This window comes from Puma concolor, chromosome D3, assembly GCF_028749965.1.
Source record: "Puma concolor isolate L17-30 chromosome D3, mPumCon1.1.hap2, whole genome shotgun sequence".
Taxonomy (NCBI): domain Eukaryota; kingdom Metazoa; phylum Chordata; class Mammalia; order Carnivora; family Felidae; genus Puma; species Puma concolor.
The window spans coordinates 90,793,536-90,819,853 of record NC_141678.1 but is presented as its reverse complement, the minus strand read 5'-3'; the positions used below and the strand labels follow the sequence as shown (position 1 = coordinate 90,819,853).

The 26,318-nt window shown below is 41.0% G+C and overlaps 1 protein-coding gene across 2 annotated transcripts in view; it reads right to left on the bottom strand.

Moving 5' to 3' along the window:
* The window catches only part of ZNF407 (zinc finger protein 407), a 458,246-nt gene that overhangs the window by 156,736 nt on the left and 275,192 nt on the right, over positions 1-26,318 (bottom strand). For both annotated transcript variants that reach the window (XM_025931398.2, XM_086683227.1), the window contains exons 6-7: positions 23,924-24,007; positions 13,318-13,438 (exon numbers count right to left, since the gene is read on the bottom strand). In XM_025931398.2, coding sequence (XP_025787183.2) covers positions 13,318-13,438; positions 23,924-24,007 — 205 coding nt within the window. The remainder of the gene's footprint in view (positions 1-13,317; positions 13,439-23,923; positions 24,008-26,318) is intronic.

The following is a 26,318-nucleotide window of genomic DNA, read 5'->3' as shown; positions in this document are numbered from 1 at the left end:
TGCGTGTGAGCCTAAGAGTGCAGCTGATCAGGTGGTTTACAGAACCGATCTCATAAATTGCCACATGCCCAACAGCTCTGGTAGTCTAGTGGGGCTGGGGGCGGGGAGGGGGCGGGCTGCCCTAAATTTAAATACGAATTCTCAAGTGGCTAAAAGGAGACTTCGTCCCCCCCCACTAGCTGGCAGTAATCCACCCAAGGCAGGATCAGGGAGAGGAGGTGGGACAAGAGAGAAGACAGAAAGTTTCTTTGCTGGTCCCTCTCTCCAGGATCCTTACTGCACTGTCACAGGAAACCATGAACTTGCCCACCTTTGAAAGTGTTTTGAAAGAATCTTTCCCTGGCTCTAACTCTGTTCCCTACAAAGCTCTCTGAGTTAAGTGTGTATTTGTTTGATAGTAGATTTCAAGTGAATACGTCATTCATTTTGTTAGACTGAGTCTTACCAAGGAGCACTTGAAAGCTTTTCCTAATTCTGAAGTTACATATATGATTACTTTTGAAGAAACAGTTAATACAAAATAGTCACTGACGACGCGGGGCCACTGGATTTATTTAATAATCTATGTCCATTTTTACAAAATGCTCCACGTAATGCATTTAAAAATAATAACCGGTTCATTTCAGTCTCTGCACACAATGCTTCCCTTTGTCCCTTGTAAGTCTCTCAAATGTCTTATTTTAAAGGAATATATAGTACTCCCGGAAGACATTTTCCCATTTCTATTCTCTTCGACTCCTGCGAGCCCTTGTTCTGTGTGATAAGGCAATCCCCTCCGGGATCAGAGCTGTGTAGTTTCGCACCACGAGTGACAAGGACTCGGCTTGAATAACTGCTGTGCGCAGGTTGTAATTATGTCAGCTGGAGTGTTGAACAAGGGGACTGATTAATGTGAGCGCCGGCCCAGGCGCAGGCCCTATCAAAACCTCCACGCAGGCCAGCAGTGGGGACGGGTTAAAGCGGAAAGACAAAACATGCTGTATCGCCCATGATAGATGAATTGTTCCACCAGTCTTCAGGCAGATGTTCTGGGACAGTATAATATACAATTACTCTGCCTTATCACTTTCCCAGGGACAATAAAGCTTCCTCCTTCTATAGCTCATGTGAGTGAAGGCAAAATTCGTTTTACTTTTACAACACTGACTCACTTATCATGGTGCCTTGATTGTGCTTTTACAGCTAAAGCAAACATATATTCCACTTTTAAACTAAAAAAACCCCCCAAAAAACAAACAAAAAAAACCTTAAAAATAAAACTGGATCCTTGTTTTGAATCTCTTCTATGTCAGAGCACACAATGTTTTAAGAGACTGTTTTGTTAAAAATGGACGCGAGGAAGGTGATATATGTGTGTGTGCGTATAAGTTAAAAACAAGTACGTATAACTCAAGAAGTAAGATTTGGATTGTACAATCATTATATTCATAACATCATTTTTCAGTGGCCATACAGAAATCATTAACTGAAAGGAACATGTAATTAAAAATATATATACGCTGAGATCATCCATATATCTCTCAGGCCCAGGCACACGGCTCCTTGAGTGTGAGAGGGTACATTCCCAATGACACACTTACTATTGCCATTCCTACTTGGGGTCTCCGGGTTCCTTCTTCCCCAAGGAAGTCGAGTGAGTCCAGGAAAGGGATGCTGCCCCGACCATGTCAAGAACGCACCGCAGACAATACTGAAACGAACCTACTTCGGGAATGCTATGGTGACTCTTCACTTGTACTCACAGAAATGCTGCCCCAAATTTGTGACAAGATGTATAGAACCATCTCAATTTGCAACGGGAAATGAATGCACTTTTCATCTGTAAAGTTAAAAAACCAGCTAACACCAAGAAACTGAGATGCTGCCGTAACCATTTTGGGATAATCGTCATCTGCAAAGAAACAAAGCGGCAAGAAATCCAATAGGATCAAAGGACATCCACACACAATGCTCCTGAATGCAAAAACAAACAAACAAAAAGCGCACGCCAGCCTGTGAGACAACAGCAAAGACTCACTTCCACTGCAGGGGTGTGGTACGGCGACCCCGACACGGCACTTATGGTGCACCCTACGCTATGTACCCTCTCACCCTAAGGAGGGATCTATTCGCTTTCTCTCTTCATACTGTACACACACCGACCCCACTATCCACATGATCCTTATTGTTACATTTCTCTTGGGGGGACCATTCTGGTAGAGTCCCAGGTTTCTAGGAGTATGGCAATTTGACGAAGGCATGGGGTCAATCTGAAACAAACAGAAGTTTCAGCACAAGCGGACACAGAAGGCATGATGGAGTCCACAGCTGATCAAAGGGTTACCTACAATCCGCTGGACGAAGCCACACAAACAACACACAGGTAAAAGAAATCGAGTGAACTGTAAAACATGCGGGAGGTCTGGTGTCATCGCCAAGAGTGCTTGAACTCCTCCACTGGCTGATGACGTCACTAGAGTAGCCTGTTAGATTTATTGGTCTGAGAAGAACCCCGAGACACTCACAAAAACTGTTTAAGTCACAGGAAAGATGTCACATTTTGAAAGATTGCATTTAAAAATGAGTGTTTGTTAAATGACTACACTGAATCGTTAAGCGGGTGCCAAGCGGATTTCTGAATTGCATACACGGGTGAAACCAGGACGGCCTTTGTGGAAATTCTTCCTATAAAACAAATAAAATCCCAATGTTTGGGGGGGTGAAGGGGAGGCAGGGAGGCAGAATAATGCCCTCACACCATCTCCACGTTCTCGATGCAAAAGTTGTAATGCAACAAAGGTAAGAGCGTGTGTGGGGCAGAAACACCGTGATGACAGCTGCCCGAGCAGATTCCGAGCTTCTGAAGCTGGAGCTCTCCGCGGACAGGGGCTCCCACAGCGAGAACGCGAGGCGCCGCCGTGACTTGGGAGGGCTTCCGCCAAGCCACGTAGGCCTACTCAAACACACCACCAGTGTCCCCCACGCGGCACAAAACCAGCACACCGAGCCTCACGTGCCCCATCCCGGCCCCTGGGTAGGAGACAGCACTCACCCCGGCTATTTCACTTGGCTCTCTCACCCTGGCAGGTAGGCACCCACAAAAACCCTAAGCGGCGATCTCTGGCACACAAATGAAGACAGATGCACAGGTGCAAAGTGCACCTGCCCGTCTGCCCTTCCGGCTCTCACTGTCTCCCAAGCGTTGTCACGGGGCGGGCGTCGGGACAGACCTTCCTTCAAGACCAGCCCACCTGCACTCTTGCCATCTCCTCACTTTGTGCACTTCCCTGGTCTCTGTCCCCGGCCCTTTACTGGCACTGGTCTCCGCGAGAGAATCGGGGACCTCTTGGTGACGCGGCAGGGGGACTGCACTGCCCTTACTCTGTGAAGCGTCTGACAAGGCTCGTCTGCTGCCCCGAGGTCCCTTCCGTTTCTGGGAAGCTGCCTCTCAGCCCCTGTTACACTTGCAATCTGCCCCTCTGCGTTTTTCCCGTTCCCCATTTTCAAGGCAAATATTGCTCCTATCGATCGATGCCTTCAAGTTGCAAGTCTATGAATTCTGGTTATGTTTCTCCTGACATTTTTCCTCTAGGACCGCACATGGGCATTTCAGAGTTAACACATCCTGAACCTCACTCACTCTGCTGAAGGGACCTTCCTCCTCCGGCAGCGCAGACCTCGGGAACCGTGCCGCCATCCACCATGCAGCCCTGGCGTCTAAAGGGTGGCATGAATCTGTCAGCCTGCCCTTGCATCCAGTGATTTGATCCATGCAGCCCACCTCCTGACAAGCACTGGGACCCGCATGCTGTTCTATCCTGTGCCCAGTGTCAGTTTAGGGTTAGGGACTTACTGTTTCCACCAGGGACCTTTGCAGGCATCTATTACATGACCTCTCTGTCCCCTGTTGTGTCCCTCCTCAGGCTCCCCCTTCGCACTGCATCAGTGAAATTGGAACAACAAAATGTATGTTCCTTTCCTTCTTAAAATTCTTCACTGGCCTTTGGGGTAAAACTCCAGCTACCCAGGTGGACTCTCGCTGTCCCTCACCACCTGGTCCATGTGCCCGATACTCCGGGTTGGCCGAAGCAACCAGATAAAGTCAGATGGAAAGTATAATTTGGGAGTAGAAAACCGAACAGAATCTTAAACTAAAATTAAAGCTATCTTTAGTTTTTAGAACAAAAATCTGTCAAACTTAACTGTCAACCACTTCTTACCCCTAATAACACAATCTCAGAGACTGATGTACGCACAACAACTAAAAATCTGCCACATTTTCTCTCAGTGGGAAAATTCTAATTTGTTTTATGACATTTCATATGTTTGTTAAACATGTAACTTAACGATGAAGAAACAAAACATATCGAGGAAAGAAAGAGCCAAGCACAGTCAAATAACATATATTTGAACCTTACTCAGTGAGAGATCTCCAAAAGATATGAAAGGAGGGATGTGGGTTGGTTAGCAAGTTTCAAGTTGAAATAATGAAGAATAAGGAATTAAACTTGAAGGGGCATAAGTAAGGGTTAACATTAGGTTTAAATTCCCTGTGTGTGGGGAGGGGGGGAAGTATCACATTACACATTATGTCACAGAGTAACAGATTCTACAGAGTAACAGGTTTATTTCTACTTCAGCTGGCTGGTAGCTCCATAGGAAGATGGAAGTTATCACTGTCTAAAAGAAACTTTATGGGTATTATTCATTCTAGAACTTCTCACAAGCCTGCTACTTCTCACAAATAGGAGAAGCCAACAGTTTGCATTACATTCTCTAATTAAGAAAATACTGACGTCGTCTCATTTGTAGAGACCTTCTTAAAGTAAAGGCAGAGCACACGCTCGTATGTCCTTCCGCACTGTAGGCCAACTCCCTCCTCCACGGAGGCGGGTTCAGGGTACAGAAGGTACGCGGATACAGGAGCCAGGTTACGTCTTGCGCCTCATAGAAACTACCGCATCACCCCTTTCTAAATGTTTCAAGTCTTTCTTTCTCCCCCACTTGTTTATACAGGCCCTAGCACAGCAATATTTCAGAATCTGTGAAAACAACAGAAAACAACAGATAACTACTGTGTTATCATTCCCATTGAACTAGTGACCCTGGTCCAACTTTCAGGCGCCTCACAGCTATGTTAATATTGTTTGGTTACTTTCTCCTCCAGCCACATCTGAGTCTGTGAAACCCAATACTACGCTGGAAGATGTGCCTGATGTTCTACTGACTCTTGTCAGCCCCTCCTGGTGATTACAGAGTTTTCCCTAATCAGCTACTGTGTGTGAGCCTCTGACGCTAGGAGATATAGATAGTTACACAGCAGAGTGTTTTGTTGTGTGATAATAGCTCTAATGTCTGAGGAATAACTTATTATGCAAGAGACTATTGCCCAAAAAAATATTTTCTATTTTTTTCATCTCGAAGGCCTTACTTTCTGCCACAATATATACACATATATCTAACTACCACCCAGGGGACTGTCCATAGTAATTCCTTGTAGAAAGACCATCCCCAAAGATAGCTTTGGTCCTTTTATAATGACTGGATCTGGGATTCGGCAACAGCGGGTTACATAAACATGTTTGTCTAGATTCTACTCGAAGAGATAGCAGAGGGAGTCTGTGGTCACTTTGTGTTCAAAATGGCTCTCTAATTAATCTGCGATCTCAATGCTTATTTCAGCCTCATCTACAAACAAAACAACTTACTCGTACGATAAGCAGAACAAATTATCTCAGCGTTTTTCCCCCTTTTAAAGACATCTGAACAAAATTGTAATTTTTAGTGCTATGGAATCTATTTGTTTAAAAGTCCACAGATTTTCTCTTACTCAAATGAGCTTTGTTAGATGAAAATTCACCCACATTAACTAAAGGCCTGATATAAAAAAAAGACTTGTGCTGCCTTGGGACAGGGCCTGTCAGGCCGGAACGAAAATTTAAAAAGCCCATGTGCTTGGGTGCTACTGGGCAGGGAAGGAAAGTCTGAATAACACACGCTGTGTACAAAAATAACACCAGACCTAAACAGTACAGAAAATACAAAACCAAATCAAGACCACAATTAGAACCACTGAGATTAAAAAAGAGATCACTAATAAAACGGTCAGGGAGAAAGAGAAGATACTTGTACAGACAGAGAGAATTCAGTTCCTGCCGAAACGGATAAGAACAGTAGGCAAAAAAAGAATACATTAACATAGAGCGCGACTTTCTCAATCCACTATGGAAAATCTGAAAAGAAGATCCATTGAGGTCGTTTCGCAAGACAAGCCCTCAAAAGCCCCAGGTCAGCTTACCGCCAACATGGCCTCCACGTGAAAGACAGTACAAGTCCATCACAGCTGTCATCTCGACGTGCGCCACGAGGAACCCCCCAGCAGCACCGATACTTGCCGCTGACCAAACATGGCTTCACAAACCAGCCACGCTGCTGACCTCTGCCTGCGATTAGCTGAACTGTGTGGAGTCACCAGGGCGCGCTCGCCTTCCAGGTCACCATGCAAGGAAGAAAGCCTTGCAACTGTCATCATGCTACGAAAAGTCTGCGAGACCGCTGGATTTCTAGGCTCCCCAACGAACCTTTCAGTCTAAGTACCTTTGTGTTTTATTCCCTTATCTGGATTAGCAGTTACAATAGAGTAGAATATAGAGACGACAGATTTGAGGTAAATGAAATAATGAGACAGTATTCACCGGTACTTTTTTTAAAATAGTACTTTTTAAAAAAAATTTTGGTGAGAACATTTAAGCCCTACTCTATTAGCTAATTTCAATGATACAACAGTCTTATCCAAAACAGTCGCTATGTTTTACGTTAGGTCCTCAGACCTTCCTCTTCTTGTAACTGAAAGTCTGCACCCTTTTGGGGAGCCTGGGTGGCGCAGTCGGTTAAGCGTCCGACTTCAGCCAGGTCACGATCTCGCGGTCCGGGAGTTCGAGCCCCGCGTCGGGCTCTGGGCTGATGGCTCAGAGCCTGGAGCCTGTTTCCGATTCTGTGTCTCCCTCTCTCTCTGCCCCGCGCCCGTTCATGCTCTGTCTCTCTCTGTCCCAAAAATAAATAAACGTTGAGAAAAAAATAAATAAATAAATCCTTTAAAAAAAAAAAAAAGAAAGTCTGCACCCTTTTAAAAACCAGTCTCTCCCCACTTGTTTAGCGCCCCCCATGCTCAGCCCCTGGAAACCACTTTTCTGTTCTCTGTTTCTAGGAGTTTGTCTTTTACTTTTTTCTTTTTTTTATGATTCCATATATAAGTGATATCGTGCAGGATTAGCCTTTCTCTGGCTTAATTCACTGACAAAAACAGTTTTGATTTAAAGTCTGTTCCAATATAGCTAGGCTTGTGGCATTAATCAAAGTTCTATAAATATAAACTTTATCTAATATGAATACTAGATATTTTCATTTGATCACATTTATGCAGTGTCGTTATTCTTTGAGAACTTCACAGTCACCCATAAGGAGCGAATGCTACCTCTGATTTTTCTGACGAAACAACGTGCGCTGTTCGTTGGGTGCGTACAACTGCACTTCTCTCTCGCTAGAGATGATGTTCGGCTACGTGGACCAACACCTGCTTTTATTTCTTGTCACTATTCAGGGCAAATCCAAGTTTGCTCTAGCCACTGCTTCTCCTGGTACAACCTGGGAACCCGCACAGGAAGCCAAAGGAAAATTGAGACTCTCAGAAGAGATCATCCAAAAGGAGAAAATTATCCCCTGTGGAGTTGGTCTCCTTAGCTCAGGATGCTGCTGGAGTAAGCGGAAGGTAAGAACAATGAGAACCACCGAACACTGAATTCTTAATGCCACGATAACCAAGGTAGTCTGTCTTATTATTTAATTATGCATAATAAACATAAAGTATTTACACAGCAACATTACATACAGATGCATAATATTATCTAAGACCTGAAACAAATTTTCATAACTGAGACTCTTCATAGAAATGTATGTTTGAAAAATTAATTCAAACTTTAAGGGGATATAATTATTATGAATACAATCTTCTGTCCCTGCATCGTACAATGACCTAAAAAATGCTTCCAGCATCTTGTAAAATTAAGACAGAAATCAACTAAAAATATTTTTGATGAATATTTTCTAAGACAGAAAACATATTTCAAATGGTTGTGACAAATGGCGAGTTCTCTCTACTCCAGTCACATGTGTGAAAACTTACTGAATTTAATTATAAAAAATACTAAGGAAAATATTTACAGGGGTAATAAAAGAGATGTTAAGGAGTTTCACAAGAAGCCCATTTCTAGTTGAGATACCACCTCGTCCTTGGTTAAATATTGCATCAACTATTCTGAGCCTCCCCCTCACCCAGACAGGAAAGAAAAATCTTGAGATCAAAATCTTATGTATTAATGACTTCTATGGGCTACACTGGCCAAGACGTAAGTAAACCAACAAGTAGGGCTGACAAAATCCAAGTATATTTGCTACAAGTTTAGCAAACAATAGAGTGATCTTTAATATGAGGCAGGAATTGTAGATTTTATTCCACAGCAACATGATATATCATATTTCTATTAGGATTATAATTTTGAGTAACTTAAAAAATAATAATAGTAAATAAAATGAAAAACAGAAGAGTAAAACATTTTTTTTAAAGAATGTGTGTAAGACTAGAAATCTACATTATACAGTTGAGGAAAACTCTGGCCAAAAGCAATCATAGGGAACACTTAAGTTATTCCAAGATCCGTTATAGGGACACAATACGTAAATGATCAAATTGCCAGAGTTTCGCTTGACGTTTTAGTTTTCTTTAATTTGCTAAGTGGCATTTAAACTGTAATATATGATTATTCTTAATATTTTTAATACTGCAGGTAGCCTTTTGTCTTAGTTCTCATGACTTACCAGTGGTTTGATGTTTAGTATACATTTATTGTATTTCCCCCGCAAATCCTAAATCAAAAACAGAAGCCAATGAGAAGTTTCACATAAAAGAAAGCTCAATTATAGCCATCTATTTTTTTTTTTTTGTGAGAGCCAGTGTTACCAGTGAAACAGAACATAGTTTGATATTAATAAATTCTATGGGGAAATAAGGATTTATATTTTTAGGAACAGTACTTACTGTAACATTTTAAAGGTTTTCTATTTTGTAACACAGAAGTGACAACTAATACCTAACAAAGGGAAATAAAAATACAGAAAACTGCTAGACTGTTTCCATTTAATGTAGAAACACATCTTAAGAATTTGCTGCATAGATAACATGGCAGAACAGTGTGCCATGAATCCAAATTTATGCTCTGAAATTAATGAATAGTAATTAATGATGAAGAAGTTACAGAGTAATGATGGAATATACTGATTTGTAATGGATTAGACTTTTGGATATTTTCAACAGTAAAAGCTTAGGAGAGGAGTACATGTTTACATCTGAATAGAATGAGATGTCATTGCCTAAATTAATAATGCAAACTTGAAAAATAGCCCCAGGTTCAAAAGACCAATTATAAAATTCTTCTGTAAACAAATCTATATTCACATTTTTCATGAATAATTATAACTACAACGATTTCTTTACTAATATTCCATTTATATAATAAAAATATATTTTCAAGTAAAACTTAAGTAATAGTTCAGTTTCCAACAATGGTAACTTTACCTGCAAATAAGTGTTAATAACGACAAAGATAGACATAATTTTTTATCTATCTACATTAAGGAATAATTTTTATCTCTCTACATTAAGAATAAAGATCTAAATGGGAAAAACATATTGAAGTATTTTAAGCAATAAAGTATTATGGAAAGAATCAAGACAAAGATAACAGTATCTTCTTTGAAATATGTGATTATCTTATAGGTATTTTTATTCTCTGGAAATCTACACACTCAAACTTATCTATCCTGTGAAAAAAGATATTCTCCTTGTTATAAGATAGATATGGTAAGCATTTCCTACTTACTATGCTATGCAACCAAAACAATCATTGTGAACTTGCCTGTCTGCTCATTTTTAAGTCTTTTGTTCATCAACAAGAAAACAACAGTATCTGCTGTAAATTCTGTATTTCGTTCATAGTCCCTAACATCACTATTCATGTGTCTGCAAGGTTTTGTATTCCTAGGCAAGGTTAACTTGTCTTCTGTTCACGAGGGAAAGCAGACCTAACCATTTCAAGATTGATAAAACTGTCATACGAACAGAAAGCACTGAAACTACTGTCAATAATAATCAAATTCTTTTCAAGTTTTAAGATGAAACTACCCTGGTATCAAGAATTTCAAACATTTCTAAAGGAAATTTGATAGATCATTAGATTTAAGTGTCCTGAGTATTAATTCATGGGACGGTGACAATATTCTTAGAAAACACCATCTCCTTTTGCGCACAGTGGCTGATGGAGGTGTCCGACAGATGGGGCCCAGCTGGCTCAGATGCACTTCTAAGTGGAAGGGATAGGGCGTCAGGGAGGTAATTTGCATACGGGACACATAGTAAAACAATTTCATATCAAGAAACCTGAAGAACATTGAAATGTTTAAGCATACAAAGACTTAAGAGTCTACCAAAACACAGTACTTACCGGAGAGACAACATTCAAGTCCCAACCATTGTAGTCATACTATTATTAAAAGCCATAAGTCCTACGTCCAGGAATTTGTTTTAAAAGATCATGCATAAGATATGCATAAAGATTTGGGAATAAGCATTTTCAAAGGAAAAACCAAAAATGGCCCAAATGTCTAAAAACTTAGTAAAGTGACTACTGTATATTCATCTAACTCAGAGCTATGCCAGTATCAGGTTTATATTAAGAGAAGAGTAATTTTCAAATGAGGCACTTGAAATTCTAAGGTATTTCAGCAATTATCCAACAATTGATTTTGGATTCAATGTATTTTTAACAAATTCAAAAACTGGGGAAAAAAATCCATTATGACATGTGTTATAAATACATTTCAACACACCAAAGACTCTCAGGGCATCGAAACTCTTGCACTACCTCACTGAACAGTATCGTGAGATTACAAGGTGTAACCGTTCAAAGGTCTAATCTGGGACGAGAGGAAACCCGGGGTTCCGGTATCTCAGCCAGGTGCGGCCAGGGATGTCTAAGTGCCCCTCCTCTAAATGAACAACACCCCTGCTATTCTCATTACCCACATTTGTGAAGGAGCAAGGGGCAGCTCAGAGGTGAAGGATGTCCGTGCCTGCTGGGTCAGTTCCTCTGGAGCTTGGCTCTCAACTACACCCTCCTGCTTACCCCAGAATGAGGACGTAAAATGGACAAGGCTAACCCAACAACTACTGCTAAAGTAACTCCTCTGTCTGAAAGGTTTTTGCTTGTCAAAACAGTATTGTATGATGATTTTTTAATGTTGTAAGTAAATATTACAGATTTAACTATGAAATCTATTTATAAGGGGTAAAAAATACTCTTATCTATTTTATATATGGGATGTGAACATGATCCTGTTTGAAATAACAGTTCTGCTACCTACAAGTAACAGTTTGAGGGGCACCTGGGGGGCTCAGTGGGTTAAGGGTCCGACTCGTGGTTTTAGCTCAGGTCATGATCTCATGGTTCATGAGATCAAGCCCTGTGTTGGGCTCTGTGCTGACCGTGTGGAGCCTGCTTGGGATTCTCCCTCTCTCTCTCTCTCTCTCTCTCTCTCTCTCTCTCTCTCTCTCTCTGTGTTTCTTCCCCTTCCCTGCTCGCAGTCTCTTTCTTAAGATAAATAAAGAAAAGTAACAGTTCGAAAACCACAGTTATACTAGATGAATGAAACAGAAAGCTAGTTACAATTTGTTAAGTATGAAAAATAAAATTTATAAGAAACAAAAAAAGCCTCCAAAACAACTCAAATCTAACGCACACAAACTATAAAGATATAATACTAATAGCTAAAAGTGATAATTAAGGGAAATTTTTACAATTTTTCTAATTGCTTTTCTGTGTTTTACAGAGAATGCAACTACACAGTATGACCTCTTTAATAAGGAAAAGAACATTCAAAGTGTTTATGTTTTTAAGCAACTCCTATCACCACCTTAAAACGTGTATGTCTACCTCTAACTGGATCTCCGCTTTACCAAATTTCCAAGAAACACCAATCCAGTGCTAAGCAAAGACAGAACTCATAAAATGTTGAATGAATGAATAATTAATGAATGAAATATATCTGTAATATCTCTGTACTCTTAAATGACCTTTCACATAAAACTTAACGCAATAATGAGGAAAATAATAGAGATTATGGCAATATATTTACTGAATGCAGAGGCTACATCCACAGGAATACAAAAGTGTCCTTTTCAACGAAGGCCGCCCCTTAAGGTACACGTGCTAACGCTTAACACAGCGAGCGGGCTGCGGGGCAAGGACCACCCTCAATGTTTCCGGTCATCACGGGTAGCGGGGTCCATGAGGTCCTCGGCCCCAGGATGGAGAAGGCGCTCACACAGTGGCTCAGGCTTCACAGTCCGGCTGCCTGCCAAGTCCGTGGGGTCCGACCGACCTCCTAACGTGCCCTGAACTCCCTCCCACGGGCTCCCGCTGCAGGCTGATCGGGCTGCAAGCTCCACTGCCCGCTTGGCTTCTCGCGCTGCACTCTCCACACACACCTTGCAGTAAAACGGGACGATCTGCCGTTGCCCGCACCCGTCTCAGACTTCTGGCATCTAGGCTTTGCGGCGGCTGCAGAGCAACCCTGCAGGGCGGCAGGCATCCCTCAGCCACCGAGGAGCCGAGGGAGGGGACTGAGCATGCGTGGGCTCTCTGACGCTTTCGGCCAGAAAAGGCTACAGCCACCCCCGCCTCCTGCACGCTGGTACCACAGCCATGGGACCGGGACTTTCGCCCGTTCTTCGAGCCCAGGTGAAAGGCTCTCCCGAGTAGGGCGTCCTGTTCCTTCTCTAGGGACGCCCCTGGCCTTCCACTTTCCTCCGTGAAATCCGTGCTGTGATTACTCAGACATCCTACAGGCCACCTATTACGCTACAATATCCTTAAAGGCGGGAGACGCTTCTCGTCTTCGTCGCCTAAACGCGCTTCACTCATCGGAGACAAGGTGCCACACGCCCTGAACGACGGATTCAACGGAACCGTGCCTCACTTGGGCAAGGAAATAAACCACTTGAAATTCAGATGCACAAAGGATGATAAAACCTAAGTGTTAAGACTATAAAAAACGGAAAAGAACTCGGAAAAGAATTTTAAAAATCGTCACTAGAATTTGATGGTGACATCACCCCCAACCTAAGGAGCTGGGCCAACTTGCGCTGATCAGAAAAACTGTTCTTTCACAGAGAATCTGCCAGGGTGACCCACTTGACTCTACTCACCAAAGCACTGAAAGCATTACCTGTAGTCGCACCAGGGGCATCTGTAGGGTTTTTCCCCCGTGTGCACCCGCTTATGTCGAGTCAGATGAGACTGGGTTGTGGAGGCAAAGTTACACTCATCGCATTTGAAAGGTTTTTCTCCTGCAAAACATAAAGCAATGTTGTACATGAATAATTGTATAAAAAAACTGGAAATGAAAGGCTAAACCTGTTACTGACAATGAAAAAGGAAACTTCTTTCCATATAAATGTTAAGAAGATAGGTTAATCAACTGCTCACACTTGGGACCTGTGAATATTCATTCTCGGAGTGAGAAACTTAGACGATATCACTGATTTTTTATTTCTGTATTTGAATGGAAACAAGGTATACCTTATGTAGTTCAAATGTAACTTACACAAACAGAAATCTAAATTACAGCCTGTTCCAGCACTGTATTTGGAGTCATTTAAGAAACTACGTTACACCAGAGCCCATCATAAAAATCTCAGTGAGGATGAAACCACGAAAAAGCATATAACAGAGCTATTTTTTGAAAATGCAGCATACAACTTAACTAAAATCTTAAAGTTAAATGTGAAGAAAAAAATACAGCTAAAAATTGATACCTATTAAAAAAAAAACTGATACAAGTAAGGAGAAATTACAGTTCACTAAAGTTGAATAAGAGATCACCTCAGAAAGAAGCCTCAAAGAAACATGTAAAACAGTATTTAACAGCACTCCCTTGTGTGGACAGAACAGCTCTACCTACGCAGACATTTTAGCCCGCAGTTGGTTCAAGGGCTTACACTCCACTCAAGGCCAGTCCTTTGATTGATAACTTTCTCTGTGTTAACCACCCCTCCTCCGCACACACACTCATTCGAAGAAACCATCAAATCTTAGTTTTTAACTGTACTAGCTGCAGTGGCTGGTGAGCACTTGAAATGGGGCTATTGAACTTTAATGAATGTAAATTTAAATTTAAAAACCTGATACTGGATTCTCCTGTAGAAAAAATGTTTACGTTTGTATAGAACACTTTGGGAATGTGAATCTACTTTCTAAAGAGTGTTATCAAATCTACATATGAATCATAAATTTGGTATAAAAATGTAGCCTCTGGATTGAGATGCACTAGAAGTATAAATAAAATGCATACAAAATTTCAAAATCCTAGAACATAAAAAATAAAATGTCACTTATGATGTTATATTGATTTCATGCTGGAATGGTAATAATTGGGATGCATTAAGTATTTTTTTCAGTTTCAAGTTTTTATTTAAATTCTAGTTAGTTAGCATACAGTGCAATATCAGTTTCAGGTGTAGAACTTAGTGATTCATCACTTAAATACAACACCCAGTGCTCAACCCTACAAATGCCTTCCTTACTCCATCACCCACCCACCTTCCCCTGCGGCAACCCTATCTGTTCTCTTTTGTTAAGAGTCTATTTTATGGTTTGCCTCTCTTTTTCCCCCCACTTTCATTTGTTTTGTTTCTTAAATATCACATATGAGTGAAATCATATGGTATTTGTCTTTCTCTGACATATTTTGCTTAGCATAATACACTCTAGCTCCATCCACATCATTGCAAGTGGCAAGATTTCATTTTATTTTATGGCTGAGTAATATTCCATTGTATATTTGTACCATATCTTATTTATCATGCATCAGCTGATGGACATTTGGGCTCTTTCCATAATTTGGCTACTGTTAATGGTGCTGCTACAAACATTGGGGTGTGTGTATCCCTTCGAATCAGTATTTTTGCATCCTTTGGGTAAATACCTAGTAGTGTAATTGCTGAAGCATAGAGTAGTTCTATTTTTAACCCTTTGAGGAACCTCCATACTGGTTTCCACAGTGGCTACATCAGTTTGCATTCCCACCAATAGTGTAAGAGGGCTCCCCCTTTCCACAACCTTGCCAACACCTGTTGCTTCTTGTGTTGATTTTAGCCATTCTCTCAGGTGTGAGGTGATATTTCATTGTAGTTTTGATTTGCATTTCCCTTATGATGAGTGATGTTAAGCATCTTTTCACGTGTCTGTTACCCATCTGGATGTCTTCTTTGGAAAAATGTCGATGCGTGTATTCTGAATTTGTATGGAACCGCAGAAGACCCTGAAGAACCAAAGCAATCTAGAAAAAGCAAAGCAAAGCTGGAGGTATCACGATTCCCCAGACTTCAAATTCAATTACAAAGCTGTAGCGATAAAGACAGTATGGTACTGGCACAAAAAACAGACACATAGATCAACAGAACACCCAGAAATGTACCCATAACATATGGTCACCTAATCTTTGACAAAGCAGGAAAGAACATCCAGTGGAAGAAAGACTGTCTCTTCAACAAATGGTGCTGGGAGAACTGGACAGCGACATGCAGAAGAATGAACCTGGACCACTTTCTTACACCATACACAAAAACAAACTCAAAATGGATGAAAGACGTAAATGTGAGACGGGAAACCACCAAAATCCTAGAGAAGAACATAGGCAGCAACCTCTCTGACACTGGCCAGAGCAACTTGTTACTCGATGCATCTCTTGAATCAAGGAAAACAGAAGCAAAAATAAACTACTGGGACTTCATGAAGATAAAACGCTTCTGCACAGCAAAGGAAACAATCAACAAAACTAAAAGACCACCTACAGAGTGGGAGAAGATATTTACAAACGACATATCAGATAAAGGGTTAGTATCCCAAATCTATAAAGAACTTATCAAACTCAACACCCAAAAAACAAATAGTTCAGTTAAAAAATGAGCAGAAGACATGAACAGACATTTAGTTAACTTAAAAAAAAAAATCTCATCAGTTACTTTTTCACTTAAAAAAAATTAATCTTTATTCATATTTTGTTTTTGAAAGAGAAAGAGAGACAGAGCCAGCGGGGGAGGGGCAGAGAGGGAGGGAGACACAGAATCCGAAGCAGGATCCAGGCTCCGAGCCGTCGGCACAGAGCCCGACGCGGGGCTCAGACTCACAGACCACGAGATCGTGACCTGAGCCGAAGTCTGACGCTCAACCGACTGAGCCACCCAGGCGCCCACGTTTTCATTTTTTAATATGGTTGCCAGGAAACCTAAAATGACAGGTGTAGCTTGCATGAATGACATTTCTGTTGGACACCGATGAACTAGAGAAAGCTTCACAACCACTTCCTTCCCCAAAGCAGTTATAATATACAATAATACTCTTCTCAGCAGACATCCTTTCTGAGAAATTTTACACAGAGAATGGATTAATTTTACATATATTCAATAATTCTACTTGCCACTTCTTAATGCTGATGTTTTTAGAATAATCTTGTAAGGATACGGACTTACGCAGAAAACAAAGCATGAACTAGGTTGGTATAAAACTACGTAATTCAGGGAGCAACAAAACCGTATGTGTCTTGAAATCAGAACGTTGAGAAACTTGTCCCCCTGTTTATAACGGCCTTACCCAGACCTGTCGTGACAGCGAACTGAGTGCATCCACGTCTCGTGTGACAGTGTTCTATCTGTTCCTGCAGCCTCGGGTGGCAGAGTCAGAAGAAGCCACATGGGTTGCAGTCCCAAACCAGGTTTTGCCACATTTCGCTCCCTACCTGTCAACTCCCGGACAAGATCAGAAGGGTAGAACCACCAAATGAGCGGGACAGGTGTGAGGATTAGAGAAGACAAAGCAGGTGGAAGGGACTTAGGATGCCCAAGGCCTTGCTTTTGCCACCCTATAACAGGAATGCCTGAACACGGGTAAGGGCATGCACTGGCCTATCACAAAGATGAAAAAGGCGCACACACACCAGTGGTTCTCATCAAGCTCTCCCAATCAGTAAAGGCAAGGCTTCTTAGATGCAAAATAATTATGTGGTTTCACACAGATCATCGATTTAACGTAGAGATACCATTTAATAGATCCTAGAAGGAAATATTCTATTTATTCTTGTAAAAAGAAGACCATATGGAAAGAAGAGCAAATTCTTGCAGCTGAGAGGCATTTTTGTACCTTTCAGCCATTTGTTCTTAGGATAAGGCTCAACTATAACACCCAATCCAGTGGTCACTCAGGTCAGCTTGGATAACTTTGTTCTTGGTTTCCCAACTGCTGGTCAAGTCACTTAAATTGGTATAGACAATGCAACTATACTGAAGTGACTTATACAAAGATTCACTTTCATAATGATGGTGGGTTTTGCTTTTATTTGAGACAGTATACGATCTTCATCTTACGTAAGGCTAAAGAAAACAGGTCTACCTGTTCAAATTTGATACAGGAATATGCCAGGTCATAAAAACATCGACACCCCCACAAAAGCGTGTGTGAAAACTTTCACAGTCATTGTAAGAAGCGAATCAAATCGCTCAATGAATTCAATGCAGAGCATCTTGACCGCACACGAGGGTCACATGGCAGTTCTCACGGACGACAGAAACACACAGTGATGCACCATCTGCGCTAAAACACACGTGTTGTTAACTGTTTTACCACTCTGAAGTATCTACGCTGACCATACCGGGCAGAACGCAACTACCACCACAGTCAAGACAAGGAACACAGCCACCCTCCTGCCAAAGGTTCCTTGTACCCCTCTCTTCTGGCGCAGAACATCCTCAAGCAAACTCTCACGTGTTTTCCATCACCACATATTAGTTAGCGTTTTTCCAGAGGTTTATACACATGGAGACATACAGTATGTGCTCTCTCTCGTCTGACCTCCTGTCAGCGTTATTTTGTGACTCACTCGTGTTACTCCAGGTGTAAATATTCGTTTCTGTTGCTGAGTAGTAGAGTAGCATGCCGCGGTATGAAGGTGCCTCAATTTGTTTCTCCATTCGAGGACATTCGAGCTGTTTTCATTTTTGGGTGTTACAAACAAAGCTGCTATAAATCCTCATGTGCAAGTCTCTGCTTGGACAGGCATCTCCTTTTCTCTTGGGCAAACACCTAGGAGTGTGCTGCCTGGGCCACTGGGAAGGTGCACATTCATTTTGTAAGGAACTGCCAAATTATTTCCCAAAGTGGTGTCTCCCTTTTACATTGCTGTCAGTTGTGCAGGCGAGTTCCCACTGCTCCAAATCATCACCAGGACATGGTATCATCAATGTTTCAAAACCGTACTTCTCTAATCATGTTGAGAAGCATTTCATGATTCCATGTGCTTCTTTGCCACATATTTATATACTTTGGTGAAATGTTTGTTCAAATCATTCAACCCTTTCTTTTTTCTTTTTCTTTTTCTTTTTTTGATAGGGCGAGGGAGCACACGTGCAAGCAGGAGACAGGGGCAGAGGGAGAGAGAGAATCTTAAGCAAGTTCCACGCTCAGTGCAGAGCCCAGTGGTGCAGGGCTCAATCCCACAACCCTGGGATCATGACCTGAGCCCAAATCAAAAGTCGGCTACTCAATGAACTGAGCCACTCAGGCACCCTTCATTCAACTCCTTTTTAATTGGTTGGTTGTTTCTTTATAACAGTGTTTCTAACTTATATATTACAAATACAAATCCTTTATCATATTCGTGATTTACACATATGTTCCCCAGTCTTTGGTTTGCCTTGGCATTCTCTTCACAGTTTCTTTCAAAGAGGAAAAGTTAATTAATGTATAAAGTTATTAACCTGTCAGTTTATAATTTTTCAACTTATGTGTTTTTTTTTCACTTATGCATCAGGCTTTTGATGTGATATCTAAGAAATCTTTGGTAATCTGTGTTCACAAAGATTTTTCTCTTAAATTTTCTTCCAGACTTTATTTAGTTTTGAGTTTTACATTTAGATATGAGTAGTTTTGAGTTAAATTTGTACATGGTATGATATGTAAAACAAAGTTCATTTTTACTGTGGAAGGACAGCATTATATATTAAAAAGATTAAAATGCCTTTTTTCTTTTGTAAAAAAAAATCTATTCACCATGTAGATGTAATCTCTATTCCATTCCACTGATAGATTTGTCTTTGATGATGCCGATGCCAGAATAGACTCGATTACTGTAGCTTTATAATATAATACAAAGTCAGGTAGTATAAGTCCTCAGGTTTGTTCATCTTCCTCAAAGTTGACTATTTCAGATCGTTGATTTCCATATGAATTTTAAAATCTGCTTGTCAATTTCAGAACATGAAGAAGCTTGATGGGATCTGAGTCTCCTGAGTCTATGAACATGGTATATCATCCTACTTGGGTCTTTAATTTCTCTTGGCAATATTTTGCAGTTTCCAACGTAGGGGTTTTGCACATCCTTTGTTAGATTTATCTCTAAATATTGTACCTTGGTCTCAAACAAGTGACAAATACAGGCATAGATCTCTTCTGTTCCATTGATGTATCTGTGTACCTTTATGCCAATACAATACAGTCATGATTATTATAGCTATATAATGAGAGGTCAAGTTAGGTAGTGTAAATTTTCCACTTTTAAAATAATGGATTCAAGTGGTCAAACAACTTAAAGATTTTTTTTTCATTAAGCACATACACAAATATACCCTGATGTCTTCTTACTCCATTCAACCTAGTGTTTGAAAATGTGTGGCACCATAACTCACTGCTAACTTGTTTATTCTAATAGCCTTGGTAGGCATCTTTAACCTAACCATTTTTCATAGAGTTCGCAGGAATCTAGGAGGGTAAAGGGTGATACTATGGACTCACTGAGTTCGTGGTATAAATGAAAGGTCATCTTTAAAGTTCATTTTCTTGGTTTGGAGGTTTAACATAAGAACTTAAAAAACATGGTTAATGTAGCTTATTTCATTTAAATTTTTATGACTTTTTATGTGACATGATCTAAACTTAAAAAAACACTTTTAAACGAAAATGTCATAGTCTCTAATATTTTAATACCTTGAAGTTCATATTAAGCAAGAATTATACTGCAGTGAACTATGAGTTGTCATTTCATACCCAACTTGACAACACTGAGCCACTGTAGATTAAATTGTGTAATACTAAGAAATTTTGAGTTCTATACAGGCCGACAGAAAAAAATATAATGCTACCAAAATATGCTACATAAAATATTATGCTTTAACAAATAAGTAAAGAAGGCTCAAGCATGTCTCCTCTCTTGGTAGACGAACTCCATGTCAATTTATACAAACTACAGTGAAATCTGTACATAATGGTTAATTTGTAACTCATTCATCTTGTTACATGCCCAATGCTACTGCTGACATATGTTAATTGGCATTTTTTTTTCAATCCATAAATGATAATTTCTTCAGGTAATTTCAGGGAATTTCTTCAAGTAATTTTTTTTTTTTTTTAATTTTTAATTTTTATTTTTTTTTCCTTGAGAGAAAGAGAAAGAGAGACAGAGCACGTGTGGGGGAGGGGCAGAGAGAGAGAGGGAGACACAGAATCCGAAGCAGGCTCCAGGCTCTGAGCGGTCAGCACAGAGCCCGATGTGGGGCTCAAACCCACGAACCGTGAGATCATGACCTGAGCCGAAGTCGGACGCTCAACTGACTGAGCCACCCAGGTGCCCCACCTTCAAGTAATTTCTTTAGGAAAATATACTTCTGAAATACAGATAGAGAAGTAGTTCTTTGTTGTCATTGTTGTTGTTTTAGTCTCAATATATAGCCAGAGAAATAAATGCACCTTCTAGGTTGTAAAACTTGAAGACAAAAAAAATCTACAAATTTTAAATAAGAATTCTAGCTTGCTAATACTTGTTAATGCCTGAAGTGAGATAGGTACCATCACACACTTGTTAAGAAGTGATCAAAATGATTTAGTGCATTGGGAACAGTCCTTCTGAATCCTTTGTCATTCAAACTCCAGAAAGATGAGTAAATCCAAGAGTAAGGCAATAAGTACTCTTGAACAGTGCTATCTCTAAGTCAGTAGGGCTCCCTGTATACACCCTACTCAAAACAGCAGAACAAAGGTGAATGTCCTTTCCTCTTATTTCCCCTTTTATGACATAACAGTGCACACTGAATTGTGTTGCTCTTCACCCTCTCCTTTATGAGCGACAATCTTGGCCAAAATAACCATTAAGGAATGTTCTGCATCTCAGGTACCTCTGACGGGGAAGTAAAAGAACATCAGAGGGGGGACACCAGAACGGCTCTGGATATAGAGCACTGCCCTTTGTGTGTCAACAATCTGTCAAAAAGGCTGCACACTCCTCATGGAAACTCACACTTTGCGTTCCTTTGGGCAGGCTGGTGGTTATTAAGCTGGCCAAGACTCTTCAACTCCACGTGAGGATTTGCTCCTGTGCCCTTGAATCAAGGGTCTCTGACAGGTGATAAAAGTAAATCTTGAAATGGAAGATGTTTTGTGTCAGCCCCTGGACAGTCTGTATTGCAGCAGGGAATTATTTACGCCATTTGGAACACTTTTGATACCTATCCCTTTCCAAGCTGATTGTAATTTGCGTGGGCACTCTGTGCTAAAAAGGTAAACCATGTCAAAGAGGAACACATCGGAGAAATATAGATTTCAAATGCACCACACGATTCCGGCCTTGGGGGAAAAAAAAGTTGCATGTTGCTTAAATATTATAAATCCGGCATAAAAGCGAAGGGCGTAGACGGAGTTGTACTAAGCTGTTTGGCTGAAGCAAACAGTCTTAAGAACTGACTCTGGTATTAAAGAATCATGTTTGATTTGTGCCACAGAGGCAGATAAATGCCACAAAGACAGATGCCTCTGTCTGTGAGACATTGTCCTATACGGTATAAAGTTAATAGCAAAGTAATAAGGAGCCTCTGGACCTGACATAAAATATAAAGTTGTGCCTCCTCAACGCAGGCTTCGTGATCGATCACCTGTAAGCGCCTGTGATCACAGCACGACTGTCCTCACTGCAGGGGGCGGGGGGAGTGCTGCCAGGCTGGCACAGGTGGTGCACAGGGGCTCGCCTGGTCCCCAGGCCACAGCGGGGCGGGACCGGCCGAGCAACAGTGACTCCGATAGGAACGTTTCGGCACCGAGAAACACGCTTCACCGCATGCGCACGCTTTCAACTTCCAAGATGGCCGCTGAGGATGACTGCCATCCACAGGGCCCCTTCTCCCATCTCTTAAGTCACTGGATTAAAAGAGTAGGTAGCTGTTGGGGCGCCTGGGTGGCGCAGTCGGTTAAGCGGCCGACTTCAGCCAGGTCACGATCTCGCGGTCCGCGAGTTCGGGCCCCGCGTCGGGCTCTGGGCTGATGGCTCGGAGCCTGGAGCCTGTTTCCGATTCTGTGTCTCCCTCTCTCTCTGCCCCTCCCCCATTCATGCTCCATCTCTCTCTGTCTCAAAAATAAATAAACGTTAAAAAAAAAAAATTAAAAAAAAAAAAGAGTAGGTAGCTGCAATAAACTTGAAATGGGCTTTCACATTACAAAGTTAAGTGTGTGTCTCCAACATCATGTTAAACACTGGAAATTACACTCAACACTAACTCTAACCTCATACGGAGACGGAAATCATAGAAACTGAAGATCTAGAAGAAATGGCATTAATTTTCATTGATCTTAAAAACACTATCCTGGGCATTAAAGCTACCTACAGCTATCCGTTAAATATAACATATTAAGATTCAAAATGTACCACAGAACGTATTTTGTGTATCTTCATTTCACGCCAGCGGGAGTGTAACGGCCAAACCACCCCTGTCATGGCCCCCCACACAAAAGTACATTTAGTTACAAATCATGTTACCACATGATTTATCATCTACACGAGGTCACTTTTGATAATAAAATAGTTCTATTAATAACTAGAAGGGACAGGGGCTGCTGGGTGGCTCAGTCGGTTAAGCATCTACCTCTTGATTTCGGCTCAGGTCATAATCTCACAAGTGTGAGATCGAGCCCCACGTCTGGGCTCAGCACAGAGTATGGAGCCTGCTTTTGATTCTCTCTCCTCCTCTCTCTGCCCTTCCCCACCTCGTGATCTCTTTCTCTCAAATAAATCAACTTCAAAAAAAATAATAAATTAGGAGGGAAAAGGCCATAACAGTACTGTCCCAGGCACATAGAACTTATAATTATTAACATAATTACTTATAAATCCGAGTAAGTAATCAATTTTACTAAATATTTAAAACTCTTCATTCTTAAGTGTTCCTAACCAAGGCATCTATTTTATTATGCTGAATCATAAAGAATAAACATCATAAAAACGAATCCTCTTGAATGTCACTATCTACTTCTGTTGCCCTCTCTGTTGCTGTCCCTTCCTAACGGCAAGAACAGATACGGTGATGACCTACAACCACACCCACTGGCCCCAACTGTAGAGGGACCGTGGGTTCCAGGGTCCAGGTGGTTAGGTGGGCGGAGATGTAGCCCAGAAGGCGGGGCTACAGATAAGCAGGTAGCCAGCTACGGGGTAGGGGCAAGCACAGGAAAGTCGGAGGGAGACACTGAGGGGAGGGGGCATGTCTGAGAGCAACCAACCTCCAGCCTCACCCCCAGGCAAAGTCTCGGCTGCAGGGAGGTCCACACTTTGCACGCAAGCTGTCTGTCCTCCTACCGAACACGAATTTACCGAGGGCCGACTTTTCACATGCAAAAAACAGGTGAATTTACATGTTATTCAAAGAGAGTTTTCAGGAGACCCTCAAGTACACGGATTTTCCAAAAACCGAACAGACAAGCAATCGAGGGCCACGGACAGACGGATGGACGCCCGAACTGACCTGTGTGCTGGCGCCGGTGCTTGGTGAGGGCGTGCCGCGTACCGCCCGCGAAGCCGCAGAGGTCACACAGGAACGACTTCTCGCCTGTTGCAACAATAAACAGATGAGGGACTGCGGAGGTCACAGATCATTAAAACATATCTATCAAGGCTTTCAGGGTTACTAATTCCTCCAATCAAATGTTTCCATGTAAATATGTCAAATGGGAATGAAATTACCACTGCGGTTTATTGACTGTGATAAAATCTGAAAAGCACCACTGAACATAATTACATACTTGTCAGACCCATAAAAATTAGCTTTATTATCAATGGAATGGTTTTGTACAACTTCATTTCTGGTAGATGTCTTCCAGATGGGGCTGCTTTATGCACTTGAACAGTTTTTATGCATATCCTGATTTTTTACAATTCCCATACATCTGGCCTTTCTGAGCTGAGTAAAGATTGCTTGGAATAGTTAATATACAGTATCTATGATTCTGCTTAAATAAAGCATATTGAATTTTCCAACAACTGAAGGAGACTGAATTGGTTTTACCTGATTCTATCAGGTTCTTCCTTAATGACTTCCTACTTAATAATATGAATTAAATGGTTTCCTTGAGCATACTGAAGATCCCAAGTAACAATAAAATCTGCATTACTCAGTACCAATAACAATCCAGGGCTGTTTATGTTTCTCAAACTTTCATGGCATAAAAAAGGAAGTCTAGGGATTGCCAAAGCAACTGTACAGAAGCTTCAATTATTCATCTTTAATGATAATTCTGGACTGAAAACCTCTGCAACAACTAGAGACAGATTTGGTAGCCGCAGTTTTTGCTTAAAGTATGTATATGCTCATTCCATTTTTAGCATTTGCACACAAGTGAACATCCTCCCCTACAGTTTATAAATGCGATCTATTGTCTTCCTGCAGCATATTTAGGCGGTAGGTGCTGGCGAGCTGGGAAGTTTACCCCACAAGGCTCAAGAGGAAGGGCCAAGGAGAATAAAAATGGTAACCGTGGGTAGATATGGGGGAATCATGAAATACTTTTCAGGAAATGAAACAAATCATTTGCATCTATTTTTATGTATTTTACTCATTTAGATGTTTAATGCAACAAGTCTTTCAAGGGTTTTGCCCGAGTCAGCTGGCTTTTGTCCTAAAACGTTCTGGCGTATCATAACAGAAATTCAGCTTGATGTGTTTTGGAAATGGTGATTGCCTTTGTGAAGTTAGAAAAAACAAAACAAAACAGTACATCTAGGAAGGCAGAATAACTTCTATAACCAAAAGAGTCTTCCCTTTACTTGAGAGCATTAGTAGCTGTTCTCATTTAAACGAACATGTAGTAATAAAGAAGAGTTTGAAACCAAATTATGCTTCATCTCATTTCCCAATGGTATATGAAAATGTTCACTGTTAGTGTTTACAAAATAAAGTTGAATTTAAATATTTCCCCTACCTTTTGGGGGGGGGGGGGTTAAGTCTGTCCCCTGGCATCATCATTTCAAGATTAAAAAAAAAAAAAAAAGAAAGAAAATAGAGTAGATGGCTATGAAGAATAAAGTTTAATTATAATCACCCATTTAATTATTTAATCAATTTGGAATATAAATCTTCCCAACTAGTCGTAGTATCAGTTCAATAACACTGAAAGTAGACTTCTTAAAAATCCCATACGATAACTTGCTCGTTAATATTAGCATACTACTCTACGTTGAGGCAAAACTGTTCTCTGCGCTGTTATTCAGCAGCGATGTTGCGGGCGCTAACCTCTGGCGTGTGTGAGGGTCGCAGCCGGGCACGCCCCAGAGCACACGTGTGTGCCATGTGGTGTCACACTGGCAGTGCTGGTGCTGTGCCCTCCAACTAGTGAAACCTCTAACGAGGAAAGGGTATTCTTCCTACATTCAGATGCAAGAAAACTGTAATTCCTTCCTCTCATTTATGAACTTCTTGGTGACCTGTATCTTTCTTTGAAGAACAGGAAAACCCTCATGAGATTTATGTTTTGTACAGGGACATATGCTGCACGTACATATTAAGTTCTATTCCATTTCCTGTTTTAAGATATGTATAGGCACAAAGACAAAATTATTAACTTTCAATGTGATTCAATTCTAGACACATTAGTGACCTTGATTTTCCGAAGTGCAGAATTTTATTTAGGATGTTAGTCTGCAATGTATTGTACGTCATATTTACCTTGGTGGCTTGATTTGTTTTTCATCCGAAATTCAATTTCACTGGCTTTTTTTTTTTTTTTTCTTTTTGAGGGGGTAGAGGCAATAGGGTTGGACAGTGGACATCGGAGTATTTTTCAAAAAGAACATTTTTAAGAAAAAACTAAACATAGTATTTTGCTCAATAGAGGGGGTTCATTTAACGTGCCATATTTATATGA